General features: G+C 33.6%; 1 protein-coding gene across 2 annotated transcripts in view; it reads right to left on the bottom strand.

Annotated features, from left to right (window-relative positions):
- Nucleotides 1-5,641, bottom strand: part of LOC132276762 (protein SABRE) — a 74,948-nt gene extending 69,307 nt beyond the window's left edge. Inside the window, exon 1 of one of the 2 annotated variants that reach the window (XM_059778356.1) lies at nt 5,167-5,641. In XM_059778356.1, the coding sequence (XP_059634339.1) occupies nt 5,167-5,237 (71 nt within the window). In that variant the 5' untranslated portion in view covers nt 5,238-5,641. The remainder of the gene's footprint in view (nt 1-5,166) is intronic. The other variant, XM_059778355.1, reaches the window with a different exon arrangement.
- Nucleotides 5,642-16,927: the final 11,286 nt, after the last annotated feature.

Below are 16,927 nucleotides of genomic sequence, written 5' to 3'. Positions count from 1 at the left end.
GCCCCAGTTTTATGCTTTAGTTATAGATAAACGGACTAAACACATTCGCTTGCAAACGTAATCTAAAAAACACCAAATATAAGCACCAAAAAGGCTCTGCTACACCAAAAATCTCTACCACAAAAAGGGTTTTTTTTTTTTTAATGACACCACATAGTTAAAAGTGAGTTTTTAAACCAAAAGCACATCAGGCAGGGACAGACCCAGGAATTTGGGTTTGGGGGGGAGTGAATTTTTTTTATAATTTCAGGGGGGGCAACACTAGAATTTCATAGGTATATAATTGTAATATGGAAAAATTCCTAGTATTTAATGTTAAAAAATAAAATAAAATAATCAGGGGGGGAAATTCCTAGTATTTTTGGTGTTCATTGGGTTTTGCTGGATTCCACGAGGATCATGCTTGAGGCTTGGAGAGGTAGTGTAGATGTTGGCAGTCAAGTCTACAATCTTACTTATCAAAAAAATGGATAGCAGTCAAGTCTAAGATGCTTGGAGGGTGACCCCTCTTTGTTTGTGGTGGAGTGTTTTTTTTTTTTTTTTTTTTTTTTTGGACAAGTAAGATTGTATTAGAAAGCGTTCAAACAGGGAACACATCCCATGAAACAACACAAGGCCCAAAAAGCTACAAAACTAGCAAAGAGTCCAAACAATCAACTACCTCCCCATGGATTTTACATTTCTCCCCAATACCCAACAAAAAAGAGAACAAAAAATAGAGAACTTAAACGCTCCAATAGGAGTCTACTTGCATCAAAGGATCTCCTATTCAAATCTGTCCATAAGCACCTCCCCATGGATTTTACATTTCTCCCCAATACCCAACAAAAAAGAGAACAAAGAATAGAGAACTTAAACGCTCCAATAGGAGTCTACTTGCATCAAAGGATCTCCTATTCAAATCTGTCCATAAGCACCTCCCCATGGATTTTACATTTCTCCCCAATACCCAACAAAAAGGAGAAAAAAGAATAGAGAACTTAAACGCTCCAATAGGAGTCTCCTTGCCATCAAAGGATCTCCTATCCAAATCTGTCCATAAGCACCACCACACACACAAAGGCATTACCCTCCAAAAGTTGCGGGCTTGGGCATCCACTGTATAGTCTCTCCAAGCCTCAATCAAACCCCTAGAGGACCTACTTATCTGATCAAAAAAAAAACCCTAGAGGAACTAGGCATAACCCAATGGTGTTGGTGGAGTTTGTTGACGAAGAAGAATAATAGATCCTTTGATAGGGAGGAAGCTCCTACTTCGGAGTTAAAATACTCCATCCCGAGTTCTCTATTTGTTGGATCAAAGAGTGCATTGTAAATCTATGGACGACTTTGTAGATATATGGATAGCTTGAAAGTCTAGTATTTTGTTGGCTTTTTGTGCAGTTGTATTTGGGCATGCTCCCCATTTTGCGCTCTTTTATGAAATCTTACTTATTGAGAGGAAGAGGAGGAGGGGGGGGACGACCATGTGTACTGTTCTTTAGGTTGCAAGACAAAACATATGACATTCAAATCACGGCTCATCTTGAAGCATAAAGCTAAGAAAACCCATGTACCCAAGGAGCACCCAGGGACCATAACTTAGTATACAAATTATATCATCACAATATGACCTTAGAAACTAAACAAAATTTCAAGAAACACTCTATAGATATCGGGAGCAACCATAACACGAAGGACTACATATAGCAGGACTATCATATCTTTCTTTACTAACTCTACCCAGGTTAGCTTTGGTCTTCCTCTTCCCCTGGTATTACCTTCCATGTGGACTATGTCAATTTTTCATAACCAGCGCACTTAAACGTCTTTTTTGCACATGTCCAAACCATCTTAACCTATTTTCTCTTATTTTATCTCCAATTGTCGCTACTCCAACCATCTCCCGAATTTGATCATTTCTAATTCTAACCTTTCTAGTCTTACAGCACATCCATCTCAACATTCGCAATTCCTTGACAGGCTTAAAATCCTAAGCCCTAGCTTGGCTCAGTTGTATTTGTAAGCAGACGTGATTCAATAACTCATGAGAAATGTTGTTTTAATTTTTGTTATACTTTATTATATTCGATTATTTTATTCACGAATAAATGGACATGAACCTTAAAAAAAAAATCGTGTGGGGGTGCGCTAGGCCAAGGCAACAGTACAATGCCAAGGCGACGCTTGAAGGCCCAAGTAGCAAGCTACTGTTGTGGACCCTCCCCCTATAATTTTTTTTTTTTTTTAAAAAAAAAAAAAACACTTCAAAATTTATGGAGAAATAATAATTTTGAGCACGTGTCCGCAAGCCAACACAAGCCAAATCTACCATTGTCCAAGCTCCCCTCTTTTAAAGTACAAAAGCTTCTACTTCACAATCAAGCTTAGCTAGTTTACTTAATGAACAAACAAGAGCTAAGCCTTTAAGGAGTTGAACCAAAACCATTCATGAATAGCTCAGTTTATTCGCAGCTGTATCAATAGCCTTACGTTCTCCAACATATATCAGCACAACAACGTCCCGGCTCCCATTACCATCATCCTCCATAAGCTTACTCCAAAGCATATCTACACAACCAGTTTCCACTATACTCTCATTAAAAATTCAATTTTTGATACCTAAACCACCACAAAAACAAAGAGAATTACAGAAAATTAACCTTTACCCATAAGAAACTGTGGAGAGTAGAGCTAGGATCTCTACTTTTATAGCAAGTCAATTCCTGTCTACTTAGGATAAGAAAGGATTGTATTGTAATAATGGTCTATGATAATGAACCTATCCCTAATTGACTTTAGCTTCTCACTTATCAAAAACAACGTTAGCTTCTCAAAGCACAATGATAAAAATTAAGCTTAACTTTTCCTTTTGAAAAAGGACTATAATCTGGCCAACAAGTCATTTCCTCCAATCTATGAGAAGTAGTCACCCATCATATATTTGGCAGGAGGAAATAATGGACAACGGAGGGAAGAGATGAGGGGTGGAGCAAACTTCAATTGTTTAGTAAAAAGAAGACGAAGAGGGGAAGGATGGGATGATGGATGAGGCATCACTCCGCCCACCATTTTGTTTCCATCCAAATTTAGGAGCATGAGAAGAGACGAAAAATAATATCTGTTGGGTAAACTGAAAAGGCATTATTGCCCTCATTTTAGTGCATATGATTTATATATTTAAGCGTACAATGGAAAAATAAAATATAATCCCCTTCCTCGCCTTCCACTGAACCAAAAACAGGAAAGATCTTCCTTACAAATGCCTTTTCCATCCCTTCTTCCCTTCCATCCAATTTTCAAATCCCTAATCCCTCCTACACAGCAGAGCAACAATTTCTCATATCAAGATGCATCACGCTAAATCAAGTGGTATTTAAAATCATCCCCCACATCACCGCATGAGAAATCTTTTTTAGGTATCTTCAAAATAATTTCTCTTAGACACTGTAATAGTTAAGAGACTTGAAAGGGTACTTTTGATATGGGTTGGTATGCCTAGGAATGAAGCCAAGCTGAGATACGCTTCTCACCGCTCAAGATCAGCTTGACAAAGCAAATAGTTGCTCAAGCTCAAGACTAAATGAGCCCTGTTATGAGTGTTTGGCTTGAACATGCTTATCAAGCTCACAATAGGCTCATTCGTTTAGCAATTTTTGAGCTTAGACTCGAGCTCCTTTTCAAACTTTAATTGAGCTTGAGATCAATATTGATAAGAAGAAAGAAAAAAAAAGAAAAATTGGTTATAAATCCAAGCGAGCTCTAAAAACGAGCTATGATCACAAACCTTCACTGAGCTTGTTCACAAACATGATGTGTGTGCAAACCTATAACTCTGTTTGTTTACTTCATGAGATCTAAGATTGAATAATTATAAGTACCTAAAACTATTTTTATACTATTGATCATTCATTTAGGTGCACTCAGAACAAAGGAATTGCTTGCACCAGACGAATGAATGAGTTTTTGTCAAGTGGAATCATGTACAATTTAAAGTTGAGAGATACGTGTGGATCACCATTATTGATCCCATTTGCTTCAATGATAGCTGGTCAAATGATGAATGGGGGACTCTTGTAAATAAAATAATTAGTTGAGAATTCTAAATAAGAATGCTCGATATTATTTCCAATGAAGATAATGAACTATAAATCATTACAGAATTTTCAAAAGAGCATTTACATAAATCATTAAAGTATTTTAGAAAGATCATCTGCACAGATGCTTCAACTAGTAGTTCTCAACTTTCAAAAATTATACCATGTGAAAGAGGATGATGAGTTTATCCCCTCCATCTAATGGCAAATGATGCAAGCTCATGATAAGCACCCTCAAGATAGACTTAATCACATTTCTGCTACCATCCTGTTTATCTGTGAGTCCCATGTCAAAAAAGCCGTTAGGGTTGCATTAAAGGGAGATGTGGTGAGAGGGTCACTTCATGTTTAATGCACTTAGCAATCAGTATAAGACTCTTCACGTTATGATGCTAACCTGAAGGTTGAAGTATTCACAACATGAGCACATCAAATATCTAATCCCACATTTTCCTACAAGCCCACAACACAGTTAAAAAAATTGTCTTTTCCCATAAGAGTCAGTGTGTTCTATATCACATGCAAGTTTTTCCAAGCACTAGCATGAATACTCCCAATTCAACATAGCTGTTAAATGTTGCCCCTTTATAGATTCAAACATCAAAAGCATCCCACACCAATCAAACCAGTTACAAGACCTACAAGCCCACAACACAGTTAAAAAAATTGTCTTTCCATAAGCCTCAGTGTGTTCTATCTCGCAAGCAAGTTTTCCAAGCACTGGCATGAATACTCCCAATTTAACATGGCTGTTAAATGTTGCCACTTTCTAGATTCAAACATCAAAAGCATCCCACACCAGTCAAACCAGTTACAAAACCGATAAGAAAGAAGATAACACTTTTTTAGAACAAGTGAGCTCAATGTGACCCTAAAACACCTAAACAACCAAAAAATTAATAACGTCATTGAACCAATTAATACAAGACCAATTATTCATCTTTACATATGCATACATGTATATTCTGTCTAAATTATATATGTATGAATGAATACAAAGACCAATTATTCATCTTTATATATGCATATATGTATATTCTGTCTAAATTATATATGTATGAATCACGAGAAAGTTGACTTGGCAACTTACATGAATATTAGCCAGAGTATAATTGAGACGAGCAGGAACCCAAACAAGAATTTGGCAGGGGAAGCCGCCATTTCCTGCAGAGATTGCTTCGATCTCTTTGAATTCGTGTTCTGCAACAGAACCGTTGTTCAAGAGCGGAAATTCAAGTGAAATGCATTCGCTGCACATAACTTCATGTCAAGGAAAGCCCTAGAATTGGTTCGTTGGTTGGTTCGTTCGATTCTCTCAATGTTCTTGAAGATCGGTTGTTTCTGTGGAGTCGAATTGCGAAAAATGAAATGGTCTTCGAGGCGCGTATATCGAAGGGAGTGGTTACAGGAGAGAGAGTGGGGGGTGAGAGTACCCGATCCGGGATATGCTCGGAGATCAAGAGGGTGTGTGTTTTGTAGAGAGAGAGTGCGTGTTTTCTAGAGAGAGAAAGAGAGCAGCGAAAACGACTCTTTTTGATCAATGGGGGTGTCTTTTGGATCTGGTGCGGTTGGGTGTACGGAAGTATAAGATACGTGTGTTTTGGTTGGTTCTTTTTGGGGAACGTGCATAATATACGTGGGTCCGAATATGTGTGAAACGAATCATAATCTTTGTGTTAATTTCCATTTTTTTTTTTTTTTCCAGAAGTATTACTTTCCAATTGAATAAGGTCGGTTACGGTTGTGGAAAAGAAAATAATCGACACCAACAAAAATTTAACAAAACTTGGTAATCATAAACGTGGCAAAAAAATTCCTTTTCTTTTTTTTCTTATTTTTATGACTGATATAAAAATATATTGTATGAGCTGTTAAGCTTATTTTTTTCTTTTCTCACCATTTTCTTTTATTTTTATCCTCAAATTTTAAACAAATACAGTGATTCACCTTTTGGTTAGATATATAGCATAATTTAAAAGTTTGATTAGTAGGAAAAATAAAATTTTGAGAAAAAATTACTTGCCATAAGAACCTAACTTTCTCGTATAAAAATTTTACAAATAAAAAAATATGCTTAAGAAAGTTGATGGACTTTCAATTATGCATTTTCTTTTATAGTAAGTTTCATGTTATTTAAATTATAAAATGGTAATTTTTTATAATTTAATAAAAAATAGGAAAAATTCATAATAAGTCTTACATTTAAGCTCTAAAGACAAATAAGTCCTATGAAATCTTCCAAAACAAATAAGTCCTACTTTTGAAAAATATTTTTAAATAAGTCCAAATTCTATGAATAATGAATATTTTTCCAAAATTGCCCACTATTATTGTTATTTTTTTTTTTTTACCAAAACACAAATTTTCTCTCTACTTTCAATATTTTGTAACTAATAACTTTTATAAAATAAAAAAATTTATTTGCTACCAAAATAAATAATCCTAAAAAAAATAATAAAGTATTTCAAATACACTTTTACTGACATGTTAAAATACAATGAAAAACTTTTCATTAAATACATTTCGAATTATTTCCATTATCTTTTAATTTTCTACTTCATATTTTAACATATGAGTGTTTACGAAAAGTGTATTTGACATACTTTATTAATTTTTTTAGAATTATTTATTTTGGCAACAAATAAATACTTTTTATAAAAATTATTAGTTACAAACTATTGAAAGTAGAGAGAAAATTTGTATTTTGCTAAAAAAAAAAAAAAAAAAACAGTAATAGTAACTTAGCAATAAAGGGCAATCTTAAAAAAATATTCATTACTCATAGAATCTGGACTTATTTGTAAATAATTTTTGAAAGTATAACTTCTTTGTCTTTAGAAATATTTCATAAGACTTATTTGTCTTTGTAGAAGTAAGACTTATTAGGAATTTTCCCAAAAATATATATGCTACACGATGGAAATTTAATTTTCCTTTCATTAACTTCATTTTCTTTTACTTTCACTTTTCACTATTAGTTTTCATCTAACCAAACCAGCCTACAAGTTTACTTCCTTTTCTTTTCATTTCATTACATTATCTTCTATCAAAACCTAACTAAAATATTATGGTAATTTTCTACAATTTTCTTGAGTAATAAATTATGCTAATAAATTATGCTAACCAATAGACCTGTGATCTAGCAGTACAAGGCTCCTACTTCCTAAAAGGAGGTTAGGGGTTCGAACCTTAGTGAAGGCAGTATATGTGTGTTTCCCAACTAGGAAAAAAAAAAAAAAAAAAAAAAAAAAAAGGAGCTACCACTCCTTTTCCCAATCATAGTAATGGAAAAAAATATTTTCTTTCATTCACTATACTTACTTTCACTTTTCGCTATTAATTCACATCTAACTAAACGGACCCTAATGTTGCTTTTGGTATGATAGAATTGAATGAAATGGAAATGGAAATGGGAATGGAATTATAATGGGAATGAAATGAACATTCTCATTCGATTATTTGGTTGCAAATATGAAATACGAAGAAATGAAATGATAATTATCATTATAATGTTTTGTTATACAATTTTAAAATTTAGAATGAAATGAATTTTAAATCGAATTTTCTAAAATACCCTTTTTAATGACAAATGAATTAAATTAACAAAATAACTTTCTTCTATTAATTTTTTTTAAAGAAATGCTTGCAGTGGTGGAAGGCAGTGACAATACAAGTGGAGGTGGAAGGTGGTACTAGTGTAGATGGTGGAGGTGGAAGGTAGCGGTGATGGCTGTGGTTGTAGGATGCAGCAGTGATGTTGGTAGTAATGGTGGAAGGTGTCAGTGGTGTAAAGATGGTGGTGGAAGGCAATGGAGGTGACGGTGATGGTGGTGGCGGTGGCAGCGGATGCAAGTGGTGGAAGCCAATGGCGATGATGGAAGTCGGTGGTAGTGGCGGTTGTAGTGGAAGGCAGTGGAGGCGACGACGGTGTGGTGGTGTTAGAAGGCAACGATAGTGACGGTGGTAGCAGTGGTGAAAAACGGCAGCGTGACGATTGTATATCTCTAGAATTTATCGTTGATTCTCTACACTTTGTACAAAAATAAAGAAAAACCTGCAAAAACTAAACTAAAAATTGTATAAAAGAAGTAGGGTCGAACCACACATTCAAGATGCGATTTCGTGAACTCTAAGTCAAAACTTGAATTTATGGGATGGAAAAAAAAAAATTAAAAATTTTTTATTTTGAATTATGAAACTAAAAATAAAAAACAAATAAAAGTAAATAACTTTTGACCAAGTAATAAGAAAATTCTCAAGGAAGGAGAATCCACCACTACAGTCCATATAAACAAATTTATTTTGTTTTTGTCAATTTTCCTCCTATAAGCAAATCACTTCATCAATCCAATTACAACTTGAACAGATGAAGGAAAATGTAGCGTTAAACAACGCTTGCTTATATACATTATAACATTTAGTATTTTATTTAATCTGGTATATCTTTGGTATATAGAAGTAGGCATTATTCGAATTATTATTATTTGGCAAATACGAAGAATCATTCCTCTAATTTTATTTCAATCTAAAACTTAGAATAGAAGAATAACAGACATATTCTAAAGAGGAAAAACAAAAAAGACATTAAAGAAATTCAATTACATGTCAGCTATGGTGGTTTTATCTTTCACTCGAGATGAGTGTTTAAGCTAGCATGTCAATCAGAAAATAAAACATAGAAATAGAATAATTTTTCATCGATGAGAAAAATAAATTACAAGAAAAGAAAATGCAAGACAATAAAAATCCCTAACACTTTATTGTTTTCTCTCACTAACTCTGTACATCGCTACTTCCCTACACATGTCCTTATTTATAGAGTTTAGAAAGAGGGATTTAGGAAGGAAAAAGAAAATAATTTGAAAACTAAAATAGAGGGGGGAAATAAAAAAATCAAAAAAAAATCAAAAGAAGTACATAAAATCTTCCTAAAATCTTGTTGCTTTCCAATTTGAATTGATATTTGTTGATTTGATGGAGTACCAATTTTGAATTTGAATTCGACTGGTCGTGTATAAAAAATCGAGCAATTGTGTTTCACTCAAGTGTTGAAGTTGAGACCTCTTAAAAGTTGGTTGTGCATTGGACCATCTCTCCTACAAGGCTTATGGTGTTCTTCTTCAATAATAATAAACTTTTATCCTTTTGCATCCATAATTTTTGCCATTTTTGATTATTTTCTTCTCATTTTGAAATCAGCCCCCTATAAAACATAAAAAATATGGATAAGAACATTTATTTAATAAAAAAGATTAATTACACATTTATTTTTGATTAACAAGTTTTGTACACTTATCACAGTGGTATAGGTGGTGGTGGTAGCGGGAGTGGTGGTGTGATACCCCTTGGATCCGAGACATGGGTTGATCAGTCCCAAACCCAAACCCGATGGAATATCAAACAATTAATATTTAAAATGAACACAGATTGCAAAATGAATTAAGAATAAATATTAAAAGCTGAAAGATCTCTAAATATAAAATCCTCAAATATTAAAGATTAATAAAATCCAAATCCTTCCAAAACCTCCAACAGTTTAAACAACTCGGGAATCCATCTCTAATGGACCCCTAATAAAAATCCAAACTGAAATGTAAATAACTGAAATAACATCCAAAGCTAAACCACGGAGAGAAGTCCTATATCGTCGGAAGAGTGAGTGATAGTCTCTACTCAGCACGATCAAGCCTACGACTGGAACTGTCGAATACCTGAAAAATAGAAGTGAGTCAGACTCACGAATAAGTTCTATCCTATTACAATCCGAACAGAGACTCGATACGCATGTATATCCTAAACAACTCAACAATAGCTATGTAGTCTGTACATATATATATCCACATTACGGAACTCTCATTGGACTATGAAGAGGGTCTCAACCTGAACAGGAGGCAACATGCAAAACGCACCTGAGTGTGCATGAGTACCTAAGCCTAAACATGGTATACCTCAACCAACATAGCTAGCTACGCATCCTACTGCATATACGCTCCCTAACCGTCGATCCTAAGACTCAAGCTCATATCACGATACCAAAAATATATACTTAAAGTCCTATCTTATCAATCCAAAAGCAATCCAGCTAGTCATTCAGCTTGTGCAGCTTCTTTGACTTAAATATAAGTAGGATTTGTTTTATAATTCATTCCCTTATTCCGTATAGGTAGGATTTAGTATTTTTAAACTAATCCGTCCCTAGTATGCCACCATCCCATACCGGTACATACAATCCATCCATCCAGCAGTTGATAATACAGTCCATGTATGTAAATATCAACTAATCCATAAATCCAACAATTGAGAATAAAAATATTAAATTTAAACATCAATTTTTCCATAATAAGCATATCAAAGTTATGTATTTTAATATGCTGATTTTACACTACACAACAAAAAATTCAGCAATTGACAATACAACAGTATATGTAAATATCAATTTATCCCCAAAATTCGTACAATTGAGAGAACATAAATAAATGTCTACATCAATTAATTTCATAGCAAGCATAATAAACATTGGCCAATTATCATGCTCATATTACCAGTCCAACCATTGATACGATAAATGCTGAAATTTAAACATCAATTATTTCTTAACAAGCATAGTAAACATATATAGATTTTAACATGCTTATTTTATACCACTAATACATGATTAGAATTTGATAATTATTCATAGGAAATTGTTAGAACAACATAAGCAATTTAAACCACTTGCATCCACTAATAGTTTGCATAACTTGCTAAGAACTATTTACTGTTCAACCTATAAACCCTAAGTGGTTTATTATTCATTCTTACGCCCTCTGGAGCTTTAATACAACCTCAGAACTCATCTAGGTTCCCATGTACAATCCCTGAATACTCTAGAAAGATCAAAAACCAAACCCAGAAGCAAAATATGCCAAAAACGCATCAAAATGGGGTGGAGCCGCCTCCCCCACATGGGGAGCCGCCTCCCCCTTGAGTGGAGCTGGCTCCACACCATGTGTAGCCGCCTCTACCTGCCTTGGAGCCGGCTCCACCCTTGTGGGGAGCGGCCTCTACTCACAGAAACCCCTACTGCTTGTTTCCCTCACCCGTTTCACCTCCGGCGACTTCCATTCCTTCTGTCCTCAATGGTTAATGTTCTTACTGGTTGATACTAAGTCCCAATGTGTTCCAAAGATTTTAAAAATCATTAATCATTAATCATTAATCAACTTCAATTAGAACAAGAAATATGCAAGGAAGAATTAAAACAAGCAAACACTAAATATGTAAACACATATAGTCACAGACGAACCTAAACATGCAAACCAGATTAATTTAACATTTATTTACTCCTGGAATTGTAATAGAGATGTAAAGAACACTAGTCAATGGGAGAGAGTTAGAAATAGAACTTGCCTTTGAGATTTGGTTCAAAATCTCAGCGTCGTCTTCCTAAGGTTTCCGGCGAACGTGCTGTTTTCTCTCTCTGTCTTCTCCTTGGTTCAACCCTCGAACAACACCCCTTTAATCCCTCCTTAGTTCAACCTTAGTCCTAACTAAACCCTAACCAAAGTACTCTGTTTCTCTCCGTTTATCTGTATATGCGAATAGGGTTTTTTTTTTAAATTATTTCTAAACCCTAAGCCGACGTCTAATGATAACTTTATACAGGCTTTAGGAAAACATAATTCCAATCTTAAGAAGAGACTAAGTCGGCTAGCCATGAAGAAATTAAAACCCTAAAATAATAATGAATAAGAAACCAATAAAATAATTAAATCAAATTTTGATGTAAACACATATTAAAGAAAAAAAAAATAATTAAAACAAATACTCAATTAAATAATTCTATTAAATAAAACAAATACTACAATTAATTCTATTAATTAATAATAATTAAAACAAATAAGCAAATAGCCAAACAAACACATAAAAATGCAAAAATTACAATAAAACCATAAAACAAACGACCAAGACTATCCTTTTAAAATTAGGGGTATTACAGATGGTGACGCTGCTAGTGGCAACAATAATGGTGATGGTGGCGGTGACAAAGACGGCGGTGGAAGGCAATGGAGGTGGAAGTGGAGGTGGCGGTGGTCAAATGTGGAAGTGGTGGAAGGCAATGGGCAGTGGTTAAAGTTCTCATTTTAAGTTGCATTCCATTTCATTCCATTCCTACACACCAAATGTGATACTCCTCGATTTTGGAACACAGGTCTATCAAGTCCGTGCACAAAATCGAGGAAAATATCAAAACAATTGGGTATTAAATGAACACGGAATACAAAAGATAAATAAGAATAAATCAAAAAGCTGAAAAAACTAAATAATAAATCCTCCATTAAATAATCCAATAATATAAATCCTCCATTAATAATCTGAATCCTCTAATACCAGTAACCATCTAGATTATAACTCAGGAATCCATCATGTGGACCCCTAATAAAATCCCAATAGAAATAATTGAAATAAAGAAAACCAAAGACTGAACATGAAGAAGAATCCTATGTATAAAAGTGATGAAGACTATCTCTGCTCAGCACGAATAATCTCTAAATCTGGAACTGATGAACATCTAAAAAATAATAATGGGTTAGGCCCATAAATAAGTTCTACTCTACTACATCACAGACAGAGACTTGATACACATATACATCATAGTCAACTCAACAATAACTATATAGTCTGTATATATATATACACACACATACTAAGGGACTATCACTGGACTATAAAGCAGCCTCAACCTGAATAATAGGTAACAAATAAAACACACATATAGTGGGCACGAGTACCATGATCTACCAAGGCACACAATTATCCACTATATCCAGCTATGCATCCTAGGCAATATATGTTCCCTAACTACTGATCTTGAGACTCAAGCTCGTATCATGGCACACATATATATATATATATATATATATATATATATATATATATATATAAATTCATTATATCCAAAACATAAAAATAAACTATCCGCCATAGTCTTTCAATGGCATGTCATTTACATTGTTCCGTGACCTAACACGAATAGATGTGACTTAGCTTATTAACTAGTCCATCCAAAATATGCCCCCATATCCTAAGAATGGTGCATTAATCCATATCATCACCAAACAAAGGTTTCCAGTCCACATAATGATGCAAGTATATAAATGCATCAAATATTCCAGAATTAATTATGATATAAATCATATAATATCTATTGCATTTATATAAGCAATATTATCCATTTAAATAGAATATAGTTAATTTATAACATAGGAAATTAACCTACATCTCAATTAAATTATTTAATCATCCATACACATGATTAAAATCATTTAAAAAGTATTTCAATTGTTAAAACAATTTAATAAATAAACTCATTCATTAAATAGCTTAGAAGCTATTTAAAACTCTATATTAAACCCAATTCTTAGCATATTAAAATATATTATGCATATCATTCATTAATGAATCTATTTTAGCCATTTAAAAACATTTAAAATAGACTCAAACAACATCTAGTATGAAAAACCCCAAAACTTCATTCACAAATCCAAACCGGTCGACCGAAATAACAACCGGTCGTCCGTTTGAGCCACTTCTGTCGACCGAAACTCCAAATCGGTCAACTGGTTCATGCGGCAGATCATCTTTTTCGTCTTCGACAAACTCTGCTCCTTCCAACCTCCATTGATAAAGGTCATAAACATCAATTCTATGTCCCAGAGTGTCCCAACATGGATTTTAAGGTCATTAAACATCATTACATCAATTTAAATTACAACCCAAGCATCAAATCATCAAATCATGCAAAAAACTATACAAACCCATTAACATATAATCCTACACTGTAAATATGATTATACATGCACAGAGGTTTATAAATTATCTGTAATCTTCCTAGAGTTTTCCTAAGCATGTATAGAACACGTGATCAAAGGAAAAAAGTTAGAAGAATAACTTGCCTTAAGGTTTTTAGATTAGAAAACTCAATTCCCTTATCTGCTTTCTTCTCAAATTTCGGCAACCCTTGGGTTGCCTTCACAGCCTTTTGTTGCTCTTGGTTGAGTTCTTCTAGAGATTCGGCACACTACTAACAACTAAGGAAAATAGAAGCCTCATTTTCTCTTTATTCTCACCGCATTTTGTCTCTTTAACCCAACTTTAACCTAACTTTCTCTCTCCTGGTTAACTTTCATATCACTTTTCTCTCTCTATCTCTTTTGCCAGTCGTCTTTTTTTCTTCAGCAAAGTTTACAACTTCTGTCTTTATCGCTTCTTGGGCTCTATCTCATGTTTGGCCAAGAGTGAAATTTTTGCCTGATTATAAACAAACCCTGTAGTTATGGTCTCCAATCTCGATTCAACTGGTCTTCTTCTTAATGTGAGGTGAGAATTTGATAATATTTTTATTTAGAATTATATCCTGAATTTAGGCCAAGTTGATGAAAGGCAAAAATACAAAATTTTGATTAATTCATCATCAAAATCTCATCCCATCATATTCTTATTTGTGAACATATTTATAGCATGTCCTTGTAGTGTGATGTTCTTATTTGTCTTTTTACATGTAATTGTGGCAATCATTCATTTCAATTGATCAGATATGTGTATTGGACACAATTAGTTATCAAATCATGATTGGGAATAAGACCATTTTGGATGTCCTTTACAATAGTCTGGTTTTTCTAAACATAAATGCATTATGATTTCCGTTGGTCATAATATTTTTTATATAATTATTTTGGAGTTCCTTACATGTTAAAGTGAATTTGTTGTTACCTTTTCTTAATTAGTGAATTTATTTTACATAATTATCTTTTGCGTAGATTAAAATGGATGTTGTAATTCAAGAATTGGATGAAGATGTTTTGCAACATAGAAATCAAGATTACACTTGCTCTAATTTTGTTGAGGATGATGTGGAGGTTGTTCAAACAAATGATATTATTCATTGTGATGAAAAAGGGGATTTTGTTCCATATGTTGGGTTGGAATTTAAATCATTAGATGAGGTATTTGAATTTTATAATGGATATGTTTATAACAAGGGATTTAGTGTTCGAAAAAGTTCTTCTCAAATATCTAAGAAAACGGGAGATGTAATTGGCCGTCAATTTTGTTGTTCACTTCAAGGTTTTAAAGAACCAAGATTCAAGGTAAATGAATGGGAAAAAAGGCAATTTGCTAAAACAGGAGTAGGTTTTAAATCAAAGATATCAGTTATTAAGAGAGAAGATAGATGGGCTATCTCTAAAGTTGTTGAAGAATATAATCATTCTCTTATAACTCCAAGTAAAAACCATAAGTTATCATGGTAAAATATTATCAAATATGCGTCAATCTGGCGTAAAGGCAATTTTGATGATGAGTTTTTTTTAGCACTTGAAGCTAGTGGATATTTTAATATTGATTTTACTTCAGAAGATGCAAGAAACTTTTTGGGTTTTAAAAGAAGAATAGAGATTCAAAATGGAGATGTGCAAACTGTTCTTAATTTTCTTAAAAGCCAACAAACCAATAATCGGTTATTCTATTATTCAATTCAAGTTGATTCAGATGGTAGGATGACAAATTTTTTTTGGGTAGATTCTAGATCAAGAAAGGACTATCGCTATTTTGGGGATGTTGTTTGTTTTGATCCAATATATGGGACGAATAAGTATTGTATGCCATTTGTTCCTATTGTAGGGGTAAATCATCATTATTAAATAATGTTGTTTGGTGGTGCACTTCTTTTTGATGAAACGGAGGAGTCTTTCTTTTAGGTAATTTCAACATGAATGAAAGCGATGCATGGAAAACAACCTAAAGTGATTCTTACTGATCAAGAGTCTACAATTGCTGAGGCAGTATCACATGCATTACCAGGCACTCGACATCGATTTTGTCTTTGACATATCACAAGAAATGCTACCAAAAAGTTGGGAAGTATATACAATGCACATAATGGATTTAAAAATTATTTCAATAATTGTTTGTACGGATGTGAATCCATAGAAGATTTCCAGCTTAGTTGGGAAACAATGTTAGAAAAGTATAGCTTGAGAGATAATAAATGGTTGATGGACTTATATGGGAAAAGGGAAAAATGGGCAGCTGTTTATACACGTGATGTTTTTTGTGCATCTATGTACACAACACAACGTATTGAAAGCATAAATGCCTACTTTGATGGGTACTTGAAGAAAGATATGCCACTATGTGAATTTGTAAAGCAATATGAAAAAGCTGTCATACATGAAAGGGAAATGGACAATGATGAAGATTTTGAGACGCTTTATAAGAAACATTTTTTTAAGATTGGAATGGACATTGAATAAAATGCTTCTGAAATTTATACAAGTGCAATCTTTAAAATGTTCCGAGAAGAGTTATTATTAGATCTTAACTACAATCATGAAATGACTGGGAAAATGGAAAAAGCAAATTTTATTGTGTGGAGAGGAAACCAAAAAGATGGGGGGGCATATTGTTACTTTTTGTAGCTTTGCTACATCTATTGATGTAAAATGTACATGTCAACTTTTTGAATTTGCAGGATACTTATGCCGGTATATCCTAAAGGTGTTTATAGTCATAAATATTCGAAATGTTCTATCTCAATACTTTTTAAAAAGGTTTACAAGAGATGCAAAGTTTGGCCTGGTAATGGATGAGATAGGTGAACAAATGCAGGTTGATTGTCAAAAAAGAGACGCTTCGGTATAGCAATATTTGTCGTGAGACCTCAAGCATTGGTAAAAAAAGTGCAATGCATGAGGAAGTATACAACTTGGCTATGAATGGTTAGCGGAAGTTGTTAAATGAAATTGATGCTACAAAAAAAAGAACTAGCAATAAAGCCTGCTGAAATGATCACAGTAAATAGTTGTGTAGTT

This window comes from Cornus florida, unplaced genomic scaffold (assembly GCF_030987335.1).
Source record: "Cornus florida cultivar Cherokee Brave unplaced genomic scaffold, ASM3098733v1 CherokeeBrave_3.0.0_Hap2_Chr10, whole genome shotgun sequence".
Lineage (NCBI taxonomy): Eukaryota > Viridiplantae > Streptophyta > Magnoliopsida > Cornales > Cornaceae > Cornus > Cornus florida.
The sequence above is the reverse complement of the archived record's forward strand: the minus strand, read 5'-3'. Positions and strand labels throughout refer to the sequence as shown.